Source organism: Heptranchias perlo, chromosome 2, assembly GCF_035084215.1.
Source record: "Heptranchias perlo isolate sHepPer1 chromosome 2, sHepPer1.hap1, whole genome shotgun sequence".
Classification (NCBI taxonomy): domain Eukaryota; kingdom Metazoa; phylum Chordata; class Chondrichthyes; order Hexanchiformes; family Hexanchidae; genus Heptranchias; species Heptranchias perlo.
In genome coordinates, this window is record NC_090326.1 from 30,027,944 (window position 1) to 30,046,873 (window position 18,930).

Genomic DNA, 18,930 nt, shown 5'->3' on the forward strand with positions numbered 1-18,930 from the left:
AGTTTGAAAGAGTTTCTAAGATGTAGCTTTACAAGGGAGCTGAATTAAACCCAGCATTAATCCAGGATGGTTCAGTTCCCTTGTGTACCTTAATCTAGCACTGCACATTGTTGGACGTCCACCCATACTTCAGACATCACACTTGGTTCAGTTATGATTTTTTTTTGTTTCTACTGTTTTTTTAAAATCCTTGAGAGGTTGAGATAATGAGAGAAGCCAAACAACTGAAAATTTGGAGAAACTTGCAACAACAATAATTAGTCTGTAGTTGATCTCGGGGCCTTTTCAGAGCATTTTTGCCACTGGGAGTACATTGAGTGGCTTTAAAAGGACAGGCCAAATTATCAGATAAACACAACTGTGGTCGATACCTAGACTACCTATGAGCAATGCCACAGAAGATTGCCATTATAGCTTAAAAAAAATCTTGTATCTAGCCATTGCAATCCAGACAGTGAAAGATATAAAAGAAAGACAGTCACTTCATGCTAGTTTATTTTGAACTGGGGTTGGAAATTTTTAAGCAACTACCATTCTGCAAACTTCTCTAGTCAATACCAGCTAACCCCTAAAGACTGCAGGATGTTGTATGTCATGAAGGGATAGGCTGCACTTGAGCAGAATTATGCATTAAAGGGCATAATGCCTCTATTACAAAACAACTGATCATCTGACTTAATGTGAGCAACAACACAGCAGATCTGCCAGTCTGTATTTCATTTAATTATTACAATGCACTCCCAAGTAGTGCCATATTTTTTTTTCTTCCATCTATCTCAATCATTTCCTGCAAAGATTTCTGCATTTCACTGCTAGCAGTGTGGCCAGTTGTGTCACTAAATTCTACATGATTCTACTGCTGTGTGAACATCCAGCTAGGATTGAAGCAATGGGGCTTTGAAGTAAGGGTTGTGCTACATTAAACATTTAGATTTGAAGAAGATATTTGCAATTGGGTTTTAAACTTTCAGGGGGTGTGGGGAGAAATAACCCATTCTCGCTCAAGTTACTTTTCCCCTTCACTTGGGTCTTTCCACATCATCGGTGGGTGAGAAGGCAGTAAATATTCTGCCTTACTTTTGGTTCTTCCCCCAAACTGCCTAAGAAACGTAATACCAACTCCTAAACTGACTGATTATATGTAATTATTTATATAATCTTGTTATGTAACATCTTTGTAAAATAGCTGTCTAATATGTGCATTGTGATGTTTGTAATGTGCATATTGTGCCATTATTAGTTAATTCAGACGGAAACACTATATAGTTTGCCAACACAACAGTCGAAGCCCTTTCCCGTTTCTTGGTATGGCGCGTCTATAAATCATTTATAGAATTAATATTATGTTCAAATGTATTTGACAGTCATTACCAAAGCCTAAAAAGAAGCGTCAAAAGGGTGGAAAGAAAGAACGCAGCAGCTCTGGGTCCAAGAAGAAATCCAAGGCTGCAACTTTAGAAGAGATTCTCACAGATGAGTCCAGCAGCGAAGAAGAGGAAAAGAAAGAAAAGGAAAAATCTTCAGATGAAAGTGATGTGGAGGAAGAAGTGGAGGTTTGTACTAATCATTTCTTGGCCACTTAATGTATATTATTTGATTTACAGGAATTAACTATTCTCTTTAAGATATCTGTACAACAGATGGGTCTATAATATAAAAGGTGAACCAATCTAAACTAAGTTTCACATTTTAAAAATTATGAATTTCTGTTTTAAGAACATAGAGAGAAAAAGGCATTTGAGCCCAACAGTTCCCATCCTTTTTGTTTTGCAGAGATTAACACAAATTAGCTGTCTTCTCATCATACCTCTCACTCCTTCCTCACTATAGAAATGCACTAATTGTCTTTTAAACCCATTTATATTTCCCTGGTAAGCTATTTTAACCTCTTAACTCTACTACTCTTCGGTGAAAAGGTTCCTCTTATCATTTTTAACTTGCGTCCCTGATATTTAAACTGCTTGTTAGCTTTGTCAATTTCCTTTATAATTTTGAAAATCTTTACATCACCTCCAAATCACTTTCCAAAAAAAGACACCAGTGCAACCTGTTTAAATTTTCCTCAAGTTTCCTTAAATTTGCAGTCCATAAATGCCTCTGCTCAAGGCAGCATCCACTCCACTGTTCACACTTGCGACACCCTAAGATGTAGCCTTGGTCATCTCCCTATTTTAATGGGCAACCTCCTGGTCTTGCGCACTATTACAGTGACTATGCTGAAAATGGTGCTCTTTGTGCTGGTCACTGTGTTCATTACAACATTGTTGCAACCAGTCACTTTAGTTCCAACACATCTGAGGTGAGTGTGCGTTGCCTTTAGCATTCAACTCTGACAAGAAAGTTGTGATTAGCATCAGTAGAATTTTTTTTGGATGTATCTAGCTGGAGTTTCTTGGTGAGTTTGAGGTGTGGGGAAGCTGTGAGCTAGTTCAGCTGCTGCAGTGAACTGAAAGAGTTGGTTGGTAAGAGAAAAAACATCAGCAGTATGATTTGGGAATGCATATCTGCCACATTCCATTATGCAGGATAATTGAGGAACCACTATATAATTCTTGGATCTCTATCCTAATCATACTGTACTATTCCATTTAATATATCTGACTTTTGGCTGCTTGCTCCTGTCTTTTTAGTTTTATGCTGATCTACATCCAAATAATTTTTACGCTCATCTATATTGAATTATATCTGCCACCCTATTGGCCCACTGACCCAGACAATTCAAATCCTTCTGAATATAGGTACATTGTTCCTCACTATTATGTAGTGGATTACATGTGTATGTACGCATATGTTTGTGTTTATATGCACATTTAGAGAGGACGTCTATGATGAGGTTTTTATTTCCACAGTTGAGGTGACCTGTAGTCTAATGCATATATAATATTGTGAGTCACAGTTCCCTTCTGACTGAAATTTTTGAAAAAGGTATCACGCAAACCTAGAGTATTGATATGTTTTTGTGTTTTGTTTTTCTAATAAAAGCATGGGATATGAAAAGGAAATCTGAATTGTCTTGAAATTTCCTTTCTGTGGTGAAAAATTAGACTGTTGATCACTAAATGTTGCTGTAATTTTGGTTCAGATTTCTTTAGTCCCACCTATTAGTCCCTCAAGCTTTTTAGTTATGAAGAAAAAGGGCACCGATACCGAAGATGAATGTTGGTCATGATTTGGACAGTTTGGAAAAATTATACAAATTAGCATTGTGGTTGAGAGCTTTTTTTGAGGATAACTACAAATACAAATCCTGAAGAGAAATGTTAGGGTATATTTAATTATACTCTCTGCATCCCACAGGAGGTGACCGAGGGGGGACTCGGAGGTATATGAAATAGTAAACACTATAGAAAGGGTAAATCCAGAATACTACATTGTTAAATCACGACGAGGGCACAGTTCAAACTGCAAAAGTCAGCTTTGAGAGGTGTTGGGACATTTTTTTTTAGTATTGTGATCAACATGGAATGGACTTTTGGACAGGCTAGTGGAGGCAAAACCCCTAAAATCAATAAGAAACAGCTGGATGAAATGATTGGGAATGGGCTGAGTGGCCTTCCTCATTCATATCTATCTGCGATCATCTGCTCCTGCCAGTCTTCCCTCTCTTCATGCCTGCAAATTAGCTGGAACAACCAATGGACAGGCTTACTTCATAACTCACTGTCTAGGGAATAAAGTCAGACTGCAGCTGTGCTGTTATACAGTCTGTGTACTCTGCCTGGACTCCAGCTGGCCATGTCAGGATAGTATTGCTATTCCTTGTTTTTAACTGGTAAAACTAGTTATTTTCAGGTAATGCCAGTTAAGGGATACTTACCTGTTGAATCCTTCAATTGTCAAACTGGTGAGCTGTACAGTTACTTTTTAATTATGATATTTAAGTACAAATATCCACAGTTCCATGCAGCTTTATTAGAAAGCATTGTATAGTAGCCCTAAAGTACACAATGGATCAAAGTTCCACAGGTGCAGAATATTTAAGAAAACAGAGAATATCAGTTCAATTTTTTTTTCAGCCACCCAAGAAAGTGACTAAAAAAGACAAATCCACACCAAAAGCTGTGCCTAAAGGCAAGAAGGGACAAAATACTAAAGCAACAAATGTGAAAAAAGCTGACAGTAGCACCGCCAAGAAAACTGCAACCCCTGCCAAGAAGGGTAAGTGCATAAGTAGTTGCCTATGTAGTGAGGTTAGGAAGCAACAAATGAATTAACAAATAATTCATTTGTTGCTTCCTAACCTCACTACATAGGCCCCTCTAGCCCACCAGTCCCTGTCTTCTCTCTCTCTTCCCTCCTGTGTTTGCTGGTCCCTGTCTCTGTCTTGTATTCTAATATTTTGCTTAGGACTGAAAACCTGGATACACACACTAAATGGCTGTAATAAACCTTTTTAAATTTGGATTTTTTAAAACAAATGTATTTTGTTCTACAAGTGAAGGATATTGATGCAGGGCACAGAACATTTGCGCACAGTTTGCATTCAATGTTAACATCAGGCCTATAGTAGGTTAGATAAAGAATAAAACTTGTGCGTGGCCCCAGCCCTGACCTCCGAAGTGTGTCCTCTACTGCACCAGTGAATTTCCTAATTTTCCTTGGAGCTTAAATGCATTTGCTCATCTAGTGATGAGCAGTGCTTCCACTAAGAGCTGAATTGAAACTGCCCAAACACTTAGCATGCTTGCAGCTGACAGAGAGACTTTTCCCCCCTTTAGACTGGGCTGGAATTTGAACCCAGATCCGTAAGTAAAAGGACGGTATTATAACTTGCTGTACCACTCCGTTCCCATTTAATGTAATTTTGTTCCCTAGACCTGGGAAGTGGCGTTAAAAAGGTGACTTCGATTGGAAGGCTAGCAGTGAGTAAGTAAAGCTTTTTTAAATATAATTTTACACACAGATTAAAATGGTGTAGGGGAAAGAGAGAAGATACTTTTTACAAGCATTAGTGTAGAAGATGCCATAGTGCATTTTAATGGAGTGTTCCTATTTAAAGAATAAAAATAGTAGAGAACTAAAACATCATTGTGTATACATTGTGCTATAGGCAAGGATGTTGTTTCCAGGAACTATTCCATAAATTTTCATAATTGGGAATAAATGGCACTGCGAGAAAAAACTTCACTGATCTTATCAGTACCCTTTAAGATGAACATCCATTTGAATTGTACATAGTGATAGAAACTGATTACGGTGTAAATTTTCTGAGTACACATCGGTGGCGAGGAACCTCATTGACAGCACAGCTGCAACTTTCCAGTAAGATTTCTTGCAGTCAAAAGTTAGACCTATAGGTTGACACGTGGAGTAGTGTCATTTGCGACTTTGTCACTTGAGTTATCTGATCAACCCACTCGTGGGAGACTTGTGCTCTTGTGCAAGTTTTTTTTCTCGTGCCTCGTCTGACTCCCTTTTATAGCATTTAATGATTGTGATTGTTGCAACCAGGTGAACGGTATTCTCCTTTTATAACCTGATTTTAAAAAATAATTTCTCCTATATCAAAACAGTTGCAATACTCAGGATTACCTCACAGTTTTCTGTTATCTAAACTCTACTGAAAATAGAGCATGCTGAGGCTACTTTGTAAGGAAGTAGAAGTCTTATTCTGTAAGGTAAAAAGGTGTTTGTTTAAAACCTGAAGAAATCAAAAAATGTATGAACTGTTATAATGCTGCAAAGTGCCACTGGTATGGTGTGCAGTAAATTCTAATTCCATGGGGATATCACTCTCATAACCAGTTGGTCTGCAATATTTTCAAGATGTTTTATACTCTAGTATATTATATATGGAAATTGAACACCAAGTCTGTGCATTCTTTATTTTAAAGTGAACTATACACTGCTACAAGTTGATAACTATTAGTGACAGACCTTTGCTCTGTTAGCGTAAGCTGAAAAGGAACAAATTAGAGCCTGCGACTGCTTACAGATCTTAGCCAGTTTATAGAGACAGGCCAAAGCATTGACATGTTAGAAAAGTCCATTGCTGAATAAACCTGGATTGTTCTTGTGCATTTTTTATTGGTTGGTTACACAATGGTGTTAGCAAACCTCCTTTAGCTATTCAGGTAAAGGGGAGGATGTGGAGTTTGTGCACTTCCATTCCTGGCGGTGAATGTTATTAGAATGGAGGAAGGAATGTTCATGGAATGTATTTGTGACTGTTTCCTAGAGCAATACTTCATGGAACCAATCAGGGAACAGGCTATTTTAGATCTTGTATTATGTAATGAGATAGGGTTAATTAGTAATCTCACAGTAAAAGAATATCTGGGGAAGAGTGATCAGAATATAATAGAACTTCACATTGAGTTTGAAAGTAACGTACTTAAGTCAGAAACTAGAGTCTTAAACTTAAATAAAGCCAATTACATAGGTATGAGGAGAGAGTTGTCAAAGGTAGGTTGGGAAATTAAAGGGTTTGACAGTTGAAAAGCAATGGCAAACATTTAAAGAAATATTTCAATATTCTCAACAAATATACATTCCATTGAGAAATAAAAGCTCCACGGGAAAAGTGATCCACCCGTGGCTAACTAAAGAAGTTAAGAAGAGTATTAGATTGAAAGAAGAGGCCATTAATGTTGCCAGGAAAAGTAATAAGCCTGGGGATTGGGAGAGTTTTAGGAACCAACAAAGGACGGCCAAAAAATTGATAAAAAGGGAGAAAATAGATTATGAAAGTAAACTAGCAAGAAATATAAAAACAGATTGTAAGAGCTTCTACAAATATGTAAAAAGGATGAGAATAGCAAAAGTAAACGTTGGTCCCTTAGAGGCTGAGACAGGAGAAATTATAATGGGGATTCAGGAAATAGCAGATGTGTTAAACAAATATTTTGTATCTATCTTTACAATAGAAGACACAAAAAGCATACCAAAAATAGTAGGGAACCTAGGGGTAAATGAGTGTGAGGAACTTAAACCAAATCACTGGAGAAAAAGTACTGGACAAACTAATGGGACTAAAAGCCGACAAAGCCCCTGGACCTTTTTTTTCATTCGTTCACGGGATGTGGGCGTCGCTGGCAAGGCCAGCATTTATTGCCCATCCCTAATTGCCCTTGAGAAGGTGGCGGTGAGCTGCCTTCTTGAGATTTTCCAACTGAGTGGCTTGCTAGGCCATTTCAGAGGGCAATTAAGAATCAACCACATTGCTGTGGGTCTGGAGTCACATATAGGCCAAACCGGGTAAGGGCAGCAGGCTTCCTTCCCTAAAGGACATGAGTGAACCAGATGGGTTTTTACGACAATCCGGTAGTTTCATGGCCATTACTGATACTAGTATTTTAATTCCAGATTTTTATTTAATTAATTGAATTTAATTAATTAATTGAATTTTTTTTTAATTCGCCAGCTGCCGTGGCGGGATTTGAACTCATGACTCTGGATTTTAGTCCAGGCCTCTGGATTACTAGCCCAGTAACATAACCACTATGCTACCGTACCCTTGATGGCCTACATCCATGGCTTCTAAAAGAGGTGGATGCATTGGTTACGATGTTCCAAAATTCTCTAGATTCTGAAACGGTCCCAGTGGTCTAGAAGGTCACAAATGTTACCCCGCTATTCAAGAAAGGAGGGAGAGAGAAAACAGGGAACTACAGGCCAGTTAGGCTGACATCGGTCATCGGGAAAATGCTGGAATCCATTATTAAGGAAGTGATAACAGGGCACTTAGAAAATCATAATATGACTAGGCAGAGTGAACATAGTTTTATGAAAGGGAAATCGTGTTTGACAAACCTATTAGTTTTTTGAGGATGTAACCTGCAGGGTAGATAAAGGAGAACCAGTGGATGTAGTATATTTGGATTTTCAAAAGGCATTCGATAAGGTGCCACATAAAAGGTTGTTACACAAGATAAGGGCTCAAGGGGTTTGTGGGGGGGGGGGGAATATATTAGCATGGATAGAGGATTGGCTGAAGGACAGAAAACAAAGAATAGGAATAAACAAGTCATTCTCAGGTTGGCAGTCTGTAACTAGTGGGGTGCTGCAAGGATCGGTACTTGGGCCTCAGCTATTTACAATCTATATTAATGACTTCGATGAAGGATCTGAGCGTAATGTGTCCAAGTTTGCTGATGGTACAAAGCTAGGTGGTAAAGCAATCTGTGAGGAGGACACAGAGTCTGCAAAGGGATATAGACAGATTAAGTGAGTGGGCAAGAAGGTGGCAGATGAAGTATAATGTGGGGAAATGTGAAGTTATTCACTTTGGTAGGAAGAATAGAAAGACAGAATATTGGTTAAATGGTGAGAAACTATTAAATGTTGGTGTTCAGAGAGACTTGGGTGTCCTCGTACAAGAAACACAAAGTTAGCATGCAGGTAGAGCAAGCAATTAGGAAGGCAAATGGAGTGTTGGCCTTTATTGCAAGGGGGTTGGAGTACAAGAGTAAGGAAGGCTTACTACAGTTGTACAGGGCATTGGTGAGACCTCACCCTGGAGTACTGCGTACAGTTTTGGTCTCCTTATCTAAGGAAGGATATTCTTGCCTTAGGGGCGGTACAACAAAGGTTCACTAGATTAATTCCTGGGATGAGAGGGTTGTCCTATGAGGAGAGGTTTAGAAGAATGAAAGGTGATCTCATTGACAGATATAAGATTATAAGGGGGCTTGACAGGGTTGATGCTGAGAGATTGTTTCCCCTGGCTGGAGAGTCTAGAACTAGGGGGCATAGTCGCAGGATACGGGGTCAGCCATTCAAGACTGAGATGAGGAGGAATTTCTTCACGCAGAGGGTTGTGAATCCTTAGAATTCTCTACCCCAGAGGGTTATGGATGCTGAATCATTGAATATATTCAAGGCTGAAATCCATAGATTTCTGGATTCTAGGGGAATCGAGGGATATGGGGATCGGGCGGGAAAGTGGAGTTGAGGTCGAAGATCAGCCATGATCTGATTGAATGGCAGAGCAGGCTCGAGGGGCCGTATGGCCTACTCCTGCTCCTATTTCTTATCTTTTCTGGATGTATTTAAGAACAATAAACGACTGATACTGTAATTGAGACTGCTTTCTTTGCTCCCCGCCTCTAGAATATTCCTTTTTAAAGAATTCAAATGGTAGAGAATCCATGTCTTTGGCTAATACTAGTGTAAGCGATTACGTTCCACAATGTTTGTAACTTTTTTTTACACTCAACGGTTTGTACCATGGTTAGCCAGTCGATTGCTGAATCGACATGGATTGTTCTTGTGCATTCTTTAATACTAGGACTGGCCGATGCTACACTTCTGCTAAGTTAATCAGCTATGACCTCCCATCCCTCTCTTTGCCTTCTTGCATCGTGCCTGCCGCCCCCCCCCCCCCCCCCAACACCCAAAATCAACTTGAGCTTGATGGCTGGTAGGTTTTTGAAAAGTTTATTGCTTTGCAGCTTAACAAAAATGCTCTAAAATGAAGCATGTAATCACATTGAGGTATGTTTTGTTTGAAACGTTGTACTGAATCTTGTCATTGTTCCCCAGAAAGCGACTCAGAAGACAGTTCAGATGATGAACCTCTGATTAAGAAACTTAAAAAACCGCCTACAGATGAAGAATTGAAGGAAACGGTCATGAAATTGTTGGTTGATGCAAACTTGGAAGAAGTCACAATGAAACAAATCTGCAAAAAGGTGAATTTTTCATAATGTTTTGTTACATGGGCGATTAATTCGAACTTGATCTGAATCTGAGGCAAAGGTTCTTTGTATTATACCACAAAGTTTGGGCTTTGGGCTTTTGGTCTATTTAAGTGATTTGATAGTGTGTAAAACCTGCAAGGGTAGATGATGGAAATTGGTAGATAATTGAGAGCACCCAGATTATCGTCTTGTAAGAACCAAAACAAGTGGAATACAAATAATGAGTCCAACATATGTATTCATTCACCAAGAAGACATGAAACATAAGTAGCAAAATGTTGTGCAAAGAGGTGATATTTCATACAATGCTTTGTCCTTGGAAAATCCTGGTGGATGACAATAATGGACCTTTCATTGTATAGTTTTTGATAGATTTTGAAGATATTCTCCCACAGTACTATAGCGTACAGTGGGTATCAACCTACTTTTGTGTTGGTGTAAAGGAGAGTTCTCTGCTATGTTAACTTGATTTCATTTAAGAAAATGAGTCATTACATTAAGAAATATCAGCATACATTATTGAACTCCACCCACACTGACAATTCTTTCAAATCAACATGCTTGCCTTCAGTTCCCAAACTAACACAGGCAATCATTTTCACATTGTATTTTGGTTCTTCTATTGTTCAGGTTCTTTTTACTAAACCTATTGCTGCAAAAATCAAATTCTTAAGTAGGATCCATGTAAAGGAACACATGGAATCCAGATTTTCTGTAGAACTGCAGTTGAAGTGTTGAGTGCTTCATGAACTTCAGTTTGTTTCTATCGTGAGCTATTTCGGAAATGCACATTTTTACCCCTTAGAAGATTTTACAAAAATATATATTTTAAAAATTGCATCTGTTGTGCAAATGAGCTGTGCATTGATGGTGAGGTCTGGCTTTTCTAGTACATGTGAGTTAGTGGAGCTTGAGAGTTAATTAAAGGGTTCTCTAAAATTTTAATGGAACATTTAGAAATTCAGACTTGTCAGCAGTCATGATTTTTGCAGCTACTGCTGAAAATTCACAACTTCATTTTAAAGCATTTGGTTGTGTGTCCCCCAGGGGTTAGTATTGGGACCACTGCTCTTTTTGATATATTAATGACCTGGACATGGGTGTACAAGGCATAATTTCGGAGTTTACATTTGAGTTTCGTGTCATCTGCAGTTAGCAGGGAGAAGGATAGTAACAGACTTCAGGAGGACATAGACAGGTGAATGGGCAGACACATGGGGGATGAAATTTAATGCAGAGAAATGTGAAGTGATGCATTTTGGTACGAAGAATGAGGAGAGGCAATATAAACTAAATGATACAATTTTAAGGGGGGGGTGGTGCACAAGTTTACGTACACTAATCTTTGAAGGTGGCAGGACAAGTTGAGAAGACTTTTTTTTTAAAAAGCATATGATGTCATTGGCTTTATAAACAGAGGCATAGAATACAAAAGCCAAGGAAGTTACGCTAAACCTTTATAAATCACTGATTAGGCCCCCGCTCTAGTATTGTCGCATTCTGGGCACCACACTTTAGGAAAGATGTCAAGGCCTTAGAGAGGGTGCAGATGAGATTTACTATAATGATACCAGGGATGCAGGATTTCAGTTATGTAGAGAGACTGGAGAAGCTGGGTCTGTTCTCCTTTAAAGCAGAGAAGGTTAAGGGGCGTTTTAATAGAGGTGTTCAAAATCGTGAAGGGTTTTGACTGAGTGAATAAGGAGAAACTGTTTCCAGTGGCAAAAGGATCGGTAACCAGAGGACGCAGATTTAAGGTAAATGGCAAAAGAACCAGAGGAGAGATGAGGAGAAATTTTTTTACGCAGCGAGTGTAATGATCTGGAATGTACTGCCTGAAAGGGTGGTGGAAGCAGATTCAATAGTCCCTTTCAAAAGGGAATTGGATAAATACTCAAAGGGGTACTTACTAATTAACTGCACGCTCAGCACTTTGCAGAGTAACGTGGATATACTGAATGGCACCTTCATCCCTCTGCTTTTGAGTTATGAATTTCTGCTTAATAAAACTAGGGCAAATCTTTGTTTTCTCCATTCTAATATTTCTAGTATACTGTTCTTCAGCACTTAAGTGAATTTCCTTTCCCCTGTAGGTGTTTGCCAGCTATCCAGATTATGACCTCTCTGACAAAAAAGATTTTGTCAAGAACACTGTAAAAGAGGTAGGTGTTCAGTACTCTAATCTGGTATTTACTCTTTGATTTATAAATTGAATGATATTAATTATAGCACGGTCTCGTGGAGAAAAGTAAAAAGTTGTAACTGAAACTGATTAGGATAAAATCATCAGCATATTGACTGCTCCCCGACTGAAGGATATGAATAATTCTGTAATGGGAGCTGGGGTAAATTTCAATATTTAAAGGCATTTCACATTACCATTTTTAAACTTCAATTTTCTGTTCTAATTTTAACATTTTAGTTTCAGTTCATTGGGTGGTTTTTAATTCTTGCAAGACTGCATCAGCAGTCCCATTCAAAATTACAAGAATATTTAAATCTAAATTGCCTAATGTGAAGTGGAGGATGAAATTTTATAAGCATCTACTAAATTCTCCATCACCTGTTAGTGAGCTTATTCTATCTGTTTTCTTGTGCTTCAGGTGAAAGCTTCATTTCCCATTGCCACATTTGATATTTAACACCAATTCTCCTTCCAATTTTCTCCTTTCTACTGAAGACTTGTGCTTCAGCAGATGAGGAAGAAGGGTAGAAAATATACTCCTGCTGGGATACAGTTCCTTGGGTACCAGTATCCATGTGATATGTTGCTCAAGATTGTTTTCATTTGTTCTTGGGATGTGGGTGACACTGCTAGGCAATATTTGTTACCCATCCCTATCTGCCCCAAGGATATTTAGAGTCAACCATGTAGTGTGTGGGTCTAGTCACATGTAGGTCAGACCAGGAATAGCAGGTTCCCTTCCCTGAAGGACATTGGTGAACCACTTGGATTTTTTTACGACAGCACAGCAGCTTTTCATGGTTCGTTTCTGTTGCTAGCCCACAGGTCAACAGATGTATTGGATTCAGTTTCACAACTTGCCACGGTGGGATTTGAACACTCTACCTCTGGGCTGCTAGTCCAGTACCATAATCATTGTATGGTGTTTAGTAAAATGCTATATTCTCACATGGCAATATAATGCACGATGGGTATTGGCTAACTACATACTTAGTGTTGCTGCAAAGGAGAGTTCTCTGCTAGGTTAACTTGATACAATTTAAGAAAATATCTCGACATTAAGAAATGTAAGATATAGATATATATATTATTGGACTTGGACTGACTTATTTCACTAGCTAACAGTCAGGAGTATATGCGTACAGCCTCATTTTGGTCCATAGTACTTTAATTTCTATTAGCAATAATGCCTAAGTATGTTAAAAAAATGATAATTTTACATTAAAATTGCTGTTTTATACTTTCATATAGCCATAATAGCTTTTCAGGTATTCTGTAAATGTTTTTGGAGGTTTTACTTGTTTCCCATTTTAACTGAGTTGAATGTATTTAAGTCTGCATTCAGTTTGGGCAACTAAAGGTTAGCCTCCGGTGGCTTATCTCCACTTGAAATTGTTTTTGGCTGTGGTTGATCCTAAGATGCACTACAAGATTCTATGATTCTAGTAGTGAACTCCTTTAATAAATAAGGCACCAACTATGGCATTGGTGTCTGAGAATTCTCACCGTCCTATCTGCTTAACACCCCCAGTGTAGAATGTGGCAGCATACACCCTTAGGAGGGGGGACGGTTCAACTAAGGATTGGAGTCACCACATCTGAAATAACTCATTAACCTCGATGAATCATTGTACCCACAACTTGATCCTAGCTGCTATTCTGAACGAAAGGCTTCCAGTGTTCTATTGCAGGACCTGAGCCAGCAGGGAGGCAAATGTCTGCATTTTGCCCATCACCTGGCATGAAAGGTTCCCTTACACCTTGCCTCCATTTCCCCTTGTACCCAGATTATAGGGGTCATTCTAGGGGTATCCTATTATCTAGGAAAAACATGGTTCTCAATCTTCTCTGCTCTGAGCACCACCTAACTTCTTGAGATACTGAATGAGCTGCTGCAGATAGAGGACCAGATATACCAAATTGTTGTCCATGCTTGAGCTTCATTTCATTTTCTGGCTTCTTTATGTTTGCCTTCTCAAAAGCATGTAATGCCAAGTGAAAAAGATTGAATTTGTGTCAGGACATTGTGGGGTTAATATCCTAGTTGCCCTATATTACTTCCAGGTGTTGGGACTGTTTCCTGGTTTACTGGTAAGTTGTTGTAGTTGGGCTACATCCTGTGTTGAGATTTGCGAAAAGGACCTGGAAGGTCTGATCACGCATTTGGCAGTTCTTGCCCCTTAGGGGCTGAGTTATGCATTGAATAAGTTTGTGATGAGTCCATTTGAACATTCATCTGATTTTAAATTCCTCATTCTTAAAACAGTAACTTTTGCCCATCTCAGCCTGGAGGGTTAGTAAATATAATTCCTTGGTGATGCACATCCAAGCAGCAGGCAGTGAATCGGTCAGTTTAAAGGCTATACCATTGTTTTTTTTGGGATGAAATTTCGGCTGGGTTTCACTTCATGAAATGATCGTAGAGATTTTTGTTTCAGTATAGTTGTGAATTTGTTTGCAGCTTTATAGCACTACATAATATGTAGAGAAAACTTGATACAGTAAAAAGAAAGTGAATAGACACCATGTGACCCCAAGGATGGCAATTGTGTGGAACAGACTGCCAAGGAAAATAAGAGGATAGGTTTTTTTTGGTACCAATTCAATTTTTGAAGTTTGTGAGCACCCTTATGTATCACTGTTTTCTTCCAGTCCTGTGATTCATATGTTCTAGTAAAGCCATGTCTACTTTGAGAATTGCTGTTGACAAGGCAGCTACCTGGCACATCATTGAACTGCCTGTTGAAACATGTTGTTGAACAGAGATGTGCTGTGCTGTAAGCTGATCTATTTTAGTCAGAGTCTCACACCTTTCTGTATTCATTGTTATTTATTTGCATATGGAGGTTGAATGAAGCTCTTCAACTTCTAACAAAAAAAAAAGTCTGTCTCCTGACCTGTTGAATCTTGGAGCTTCTGGTTAATAATCTTCTGAATGCTCATCTTGCATTGTAGCTTAGTGAGTCTGCTTTGTCTGATTAGGAACTAATATGGCTCATGGTGGTCATTTGTGCAGTTTTGTTTTCCTGAGAGAAGGGTAAGAAAGAAGTACCTCGCCACGGTGGTTATGATTTCAAAGGTGCACTAAAGTGCTTTTACCTTGGAGATAGTGTAACATTTTAAACTCCCAAGCAACGCCATTGAACAATTGTATTAAGAATTGAACGCTTACCCGTGGATCACGATCATAAAAATTTCAACACAGGAGGAAACCATTTGGTCTGTTTTACCCACTGTTAGTTCCATGGTTGAGCTTGCTACTCTAATCCAGTTCCTCTATGATATAATATTTTATTCCAATTTAAATGCTTCAAAGCTACATGTTAGTATAATGCATTCTGTATTCTAATAACCTATTGCATGAAAACAGTTTAACCTCCCACCTTGTGATGATTTGCTGACTAGTGAAAATAATCTCACTATTGGCCCTTGCACATTCTTCAACACAATAGATTTCTTCCCCCCCCCCCCCCCAAACTTCTCTTCTCTTGGAAAAACTGGAGGTCTATTCAAGTCTCATCATTAACTAGATCCCCTCATTCCTGAAATCATCTAAGTGAATGTCACAAGGATGTCACTGAGCGGTTGCAGAACATTCTGAGGGGGGGAGGGGGTAAGAGAGGGTGAACAGCCAGAGGTTATGGTCCATATTGGCACCAATGACATAAGTAGAAAGAGGGGTGAGGTCTTGCAGGCAGATTTTAGGGAGCTAGGAAAGAGATTATGCAAGACCTCAAAGGTAGTAATCTCCGAATTATTCCCGATGCCACGTGCTAGTGAATATAGAAATAGGAGGATAGAGCAGATGAATGTGTGGCTGGAGAGATGGTGCAGGAGGGAGGGCTTTAGATTCCTGGGGCAATGGGACCGGTTCTGGGGGAGGTGGGACCTGTACAAGCCGGATGGGTTGCACTTCAACAGGGCTGGGTACTATAGATGCCCAAACAGTCAGAGGGAGATAGAACAGCAAATATGTAGGCCAATTTCTGAAGTGCAAAAACAGTAGGGCAGTAATAGTCGGGGATTTCACCTACCCTAATATTAACTGGAATAAAATCAGTGTAAAAGGTATAGAGGGTGCAGAATTCTTTAAATGCATTCAGGAGAACTTTTTAAGCCAGTATGTAGCAAGCCCAACAAGAAAGGGGGCAGTTCTGGACTTAGTTTTAGGGAATGAAGCTGGGCAAGTGGAAGGGGTATCAGTCGGAGAGCATTTTGGTGGTAGTGACCATAGTTCAGTTAGATTTAGGGTAGATATGGAAAAGGACAAAGACAGACCCGGAGTAAAAGTTCTGAATTGGGGGAAAGGCAAATTTTACTAAGCTGATGTGATTTAGCAAAAGTGGACTGGAAACAGCTACTTAAAGGTAAACCAGTGTCAGAACAGTGGGAGGCATTCAAGAAGGAGATAGTGAAGGTTCAGAGCAAATATATTCCCGCAAAGGAAAAGGGTGGGAGACTCCCAAATCTAGAGCCCACCTAGATGTCAAGGACCATACAGGGTAAGATGAGGCAAAAAAGGGAAGCTTATGTCAGATACCAAGAGCTCAGTACTGCAGAAAGCCTAGAGAAGTATAGAATGAGTAGGGGTGAAATTAAAAAGGAAATTAGGAAAGCAAAGAGAGGGCATGCAAAAATATTGGCAAGGAAAACCCAAAGATGTTTTATAAATACATAAAGAGCAAGAGGATAACTAAGGAAAGTAGGGCCTATTAGAGACCAAAAAGGTAAACTATGTGTGGAGGCAGAAGACGTGGGTATGGTTCTTAATGAATACTTTGCGTCTGTCTTCACAAAAGAGGGGGACGATGCAGATATTGTAGTTGAGGAGGAGTGTGAAATATTGGATGGGATAAACATAGTGAGAGGAAGTATTAAGGGGCTTAGCATCTTTGAAAGTAGATAAATTGCCTGGCCCGGATGAAATGTATCCCAGGCTGTTGAGAAGCAAGGGCGGAGGCTCTGACTATCATTTTTAAATCCTCTCTGGCTACAGGTGTGGTGTTGGAGGATTGCTAATGTTGTACTGTTGTTTAAAAAGGGAGAAAGGGATAGACCGAGTAATTACAGGCCAGTCAGCCTAACGTCTATGGTGGGCTAATTATTGGGAAAAAATTTTGAGGGACAATAGTGATCGTCATTTAGACAGGCACGGCTGATTAATCAAGGAGTCAGCATGGACTTAAGGAAAGGTCATGTCTGACTAACCTGATTTGAATTTTTTGAGTGGTAACAAGGAGGGTCTTTGAGGGTAGTGTGTTTGATGTCGTCAACATGGATTTTGACAAGGTCCCACATGGCAGACTGGGCAGAAAAGTAAGAGCCCATGGGATCCAAGGGAAAGTGGCAAGCTGGATCCAAAATTGGCTTAGTGGCAGAAAGCAAAGGGTAATGGTCGGGTGTTTTTGTGACTGGAAGGCTATTTCCATTGGGGTTCCGCAGGGCTCAGTACTCGGTCCATTGCTTTTTGTAGTATATATCAGTGATTTAGACTTAAATGTAGGGGGTATGATTAAGAAATTTGCAGATGATACATAGTTGGCTATGTGGTTGATAGTGAAGAAGAAAGCTGTAGACTACAGGAAGATAATGGACTGGTCAGGTGGGCAGAAAAGTGGCAAATGGAATTCAATCCAAGGAAGTGTGAGGTAATGCATTTGGGGAGGTCAAACAAGGCAAGGGAATACACAATAAATGGGAGAATACTGCGAGGTGTAGAGGAAGAGAGGGACCTTGGAATGCATGTCCACAGATCCCTGAATGTAGCAGGGCAGGTAGATAAGGCGGCATACAGGATACTTTCCTTTTATTAGCCGAGGCATAGAATATAAGAGCAGGGAGGTTATGCTAGAACTGTATAAAACACTAGTTAGGCCACAGCTAGAGTGCTGTATGTAATTCTGGTCACCACATTATAGGAAAGATGTGATTGCACTAGAGAGGGTACAGAGGAGATTTACGAGGATATTACCAGAACTGGAGAATTTTAGCTATGAAGAAAGATTGGATAGGCTGGGGTTGTTTTCTTTAGAACAGAGGAGGCTGAGGAGATTTAATTGAGGTGTATAAAATTATGAGGGGCCTAGATAGGTCCTTCCTATCCACTCTATTTCCCTTAGCAGAGAGGTCAAAAACCAGGAGGCATAGATTTAAAGTAGTTGGAGAACGATTAGAAGAGAGTTGAGAATTTTTTTTACCCAGAGGGTGGTGGGGATCTGGAACTCACTGTTGAAAGGGTGGTAGAGGCAAAAATCCTAATCACATTTAAAAAGTACTTGAAGTGCTGTGACCTACAAGGCTACGGACCAAGAGCTGGAAAGTGGGATTAGGCTGGATGGCTTTCTCGACTGGCACAGACACGATGGGCCAAATGGCTTCTTTCTGAAACGTAAATTTTCATGATTCTGTGAATCTGCAGTGCCCAGAACTGCGCACAGTACTCATGTAGCCTAACCAATGTGCCTTTTCTCTCTTTCCCCCCCCCCTCCCACCCCCATACCTCCTCTGAGCCCTGCTTGTTTTTCTAATCTTTGCTCAGCTCAATCCCTTAAAAACTAGGAGCATTCTTGTTGCCATTAACTACATTTGCCAGTCTGAAGCAGATGTCCATTTAGTCCTGTTTTCTATCTATGCTGCCAAATTACCTTTCATACCATAGCATTGAATTTTCACAAGTCCCTTATTTGACACTTAAACCCTTTTGAAAGTCTAAATATACCACACCTACCAAATCTCCTACAATATTTGATAATTTCTTCTGAATTCAGCTCCATGTTGACTGTCCCTGATTTGGATGATAGCAGGGATGAGAGGATATAGTTATGAGAGAACTGGGAAAAACTGGAACTGCATTCAGTGCAGGAGAGAAGCTTAAGGGGGTAAATCGGTTATATATTTAAGATTTTGCAAGGGCTTGAGAGGATAAATTAGTGAATCCAAGCGCTCAGTGATATCCCTTATGATGGTTTCTAACAATCTTCCTAGTCTAGTTACCTGACTTATCAGCACCCCCTTTTTTTTTTGAACAGTGGTGTAAAATTCATAAATATTTTGAGCATTGCCAAATACAAAATTGTAGAAAATTATATTTGGCATCTTATCACT

General features: G+C 39.5%; 1 protein-coding gene across 3 annotated transcripts in view; it reads left to right on the forward strand.

Annotated features, from left to right (window-relative positions):
* Positions 1–18,930, forward strand: part of LOC137336223 (protein DEK-like) — a 44,874-nt gene that overhangs the window by 24,844 nt on the left and 1,100 nt on the right. For 2 of the 3 annotated variants that reach the window (XM_068001645.1, XM_068001644.1), the window contains exons 7-11: positions 1,365–1,553; positions 4,017–4,158; positions 4,816–4,866; positions 9,484–9,632; positions 11,735–11,803. In XM_068001645.1, the coding sequence (XP_067857746.1) occupies positions 1,365–1,553; positions 4,017–4,158; positions 4,816–4,866; positions 9,484–9,632; positions 11,735–11,803 (600 nt within the window). The remainder of the gene's footprint in view (positions 1–1,364; positions 1,554–4,016; positions 4,159–4,815; positions 4,867–9,483; positions 9,633–11,734; positions 11,804–18,930) is intronic. The other variant, XM_068001646.1, reaches the window with a different exon arrangement.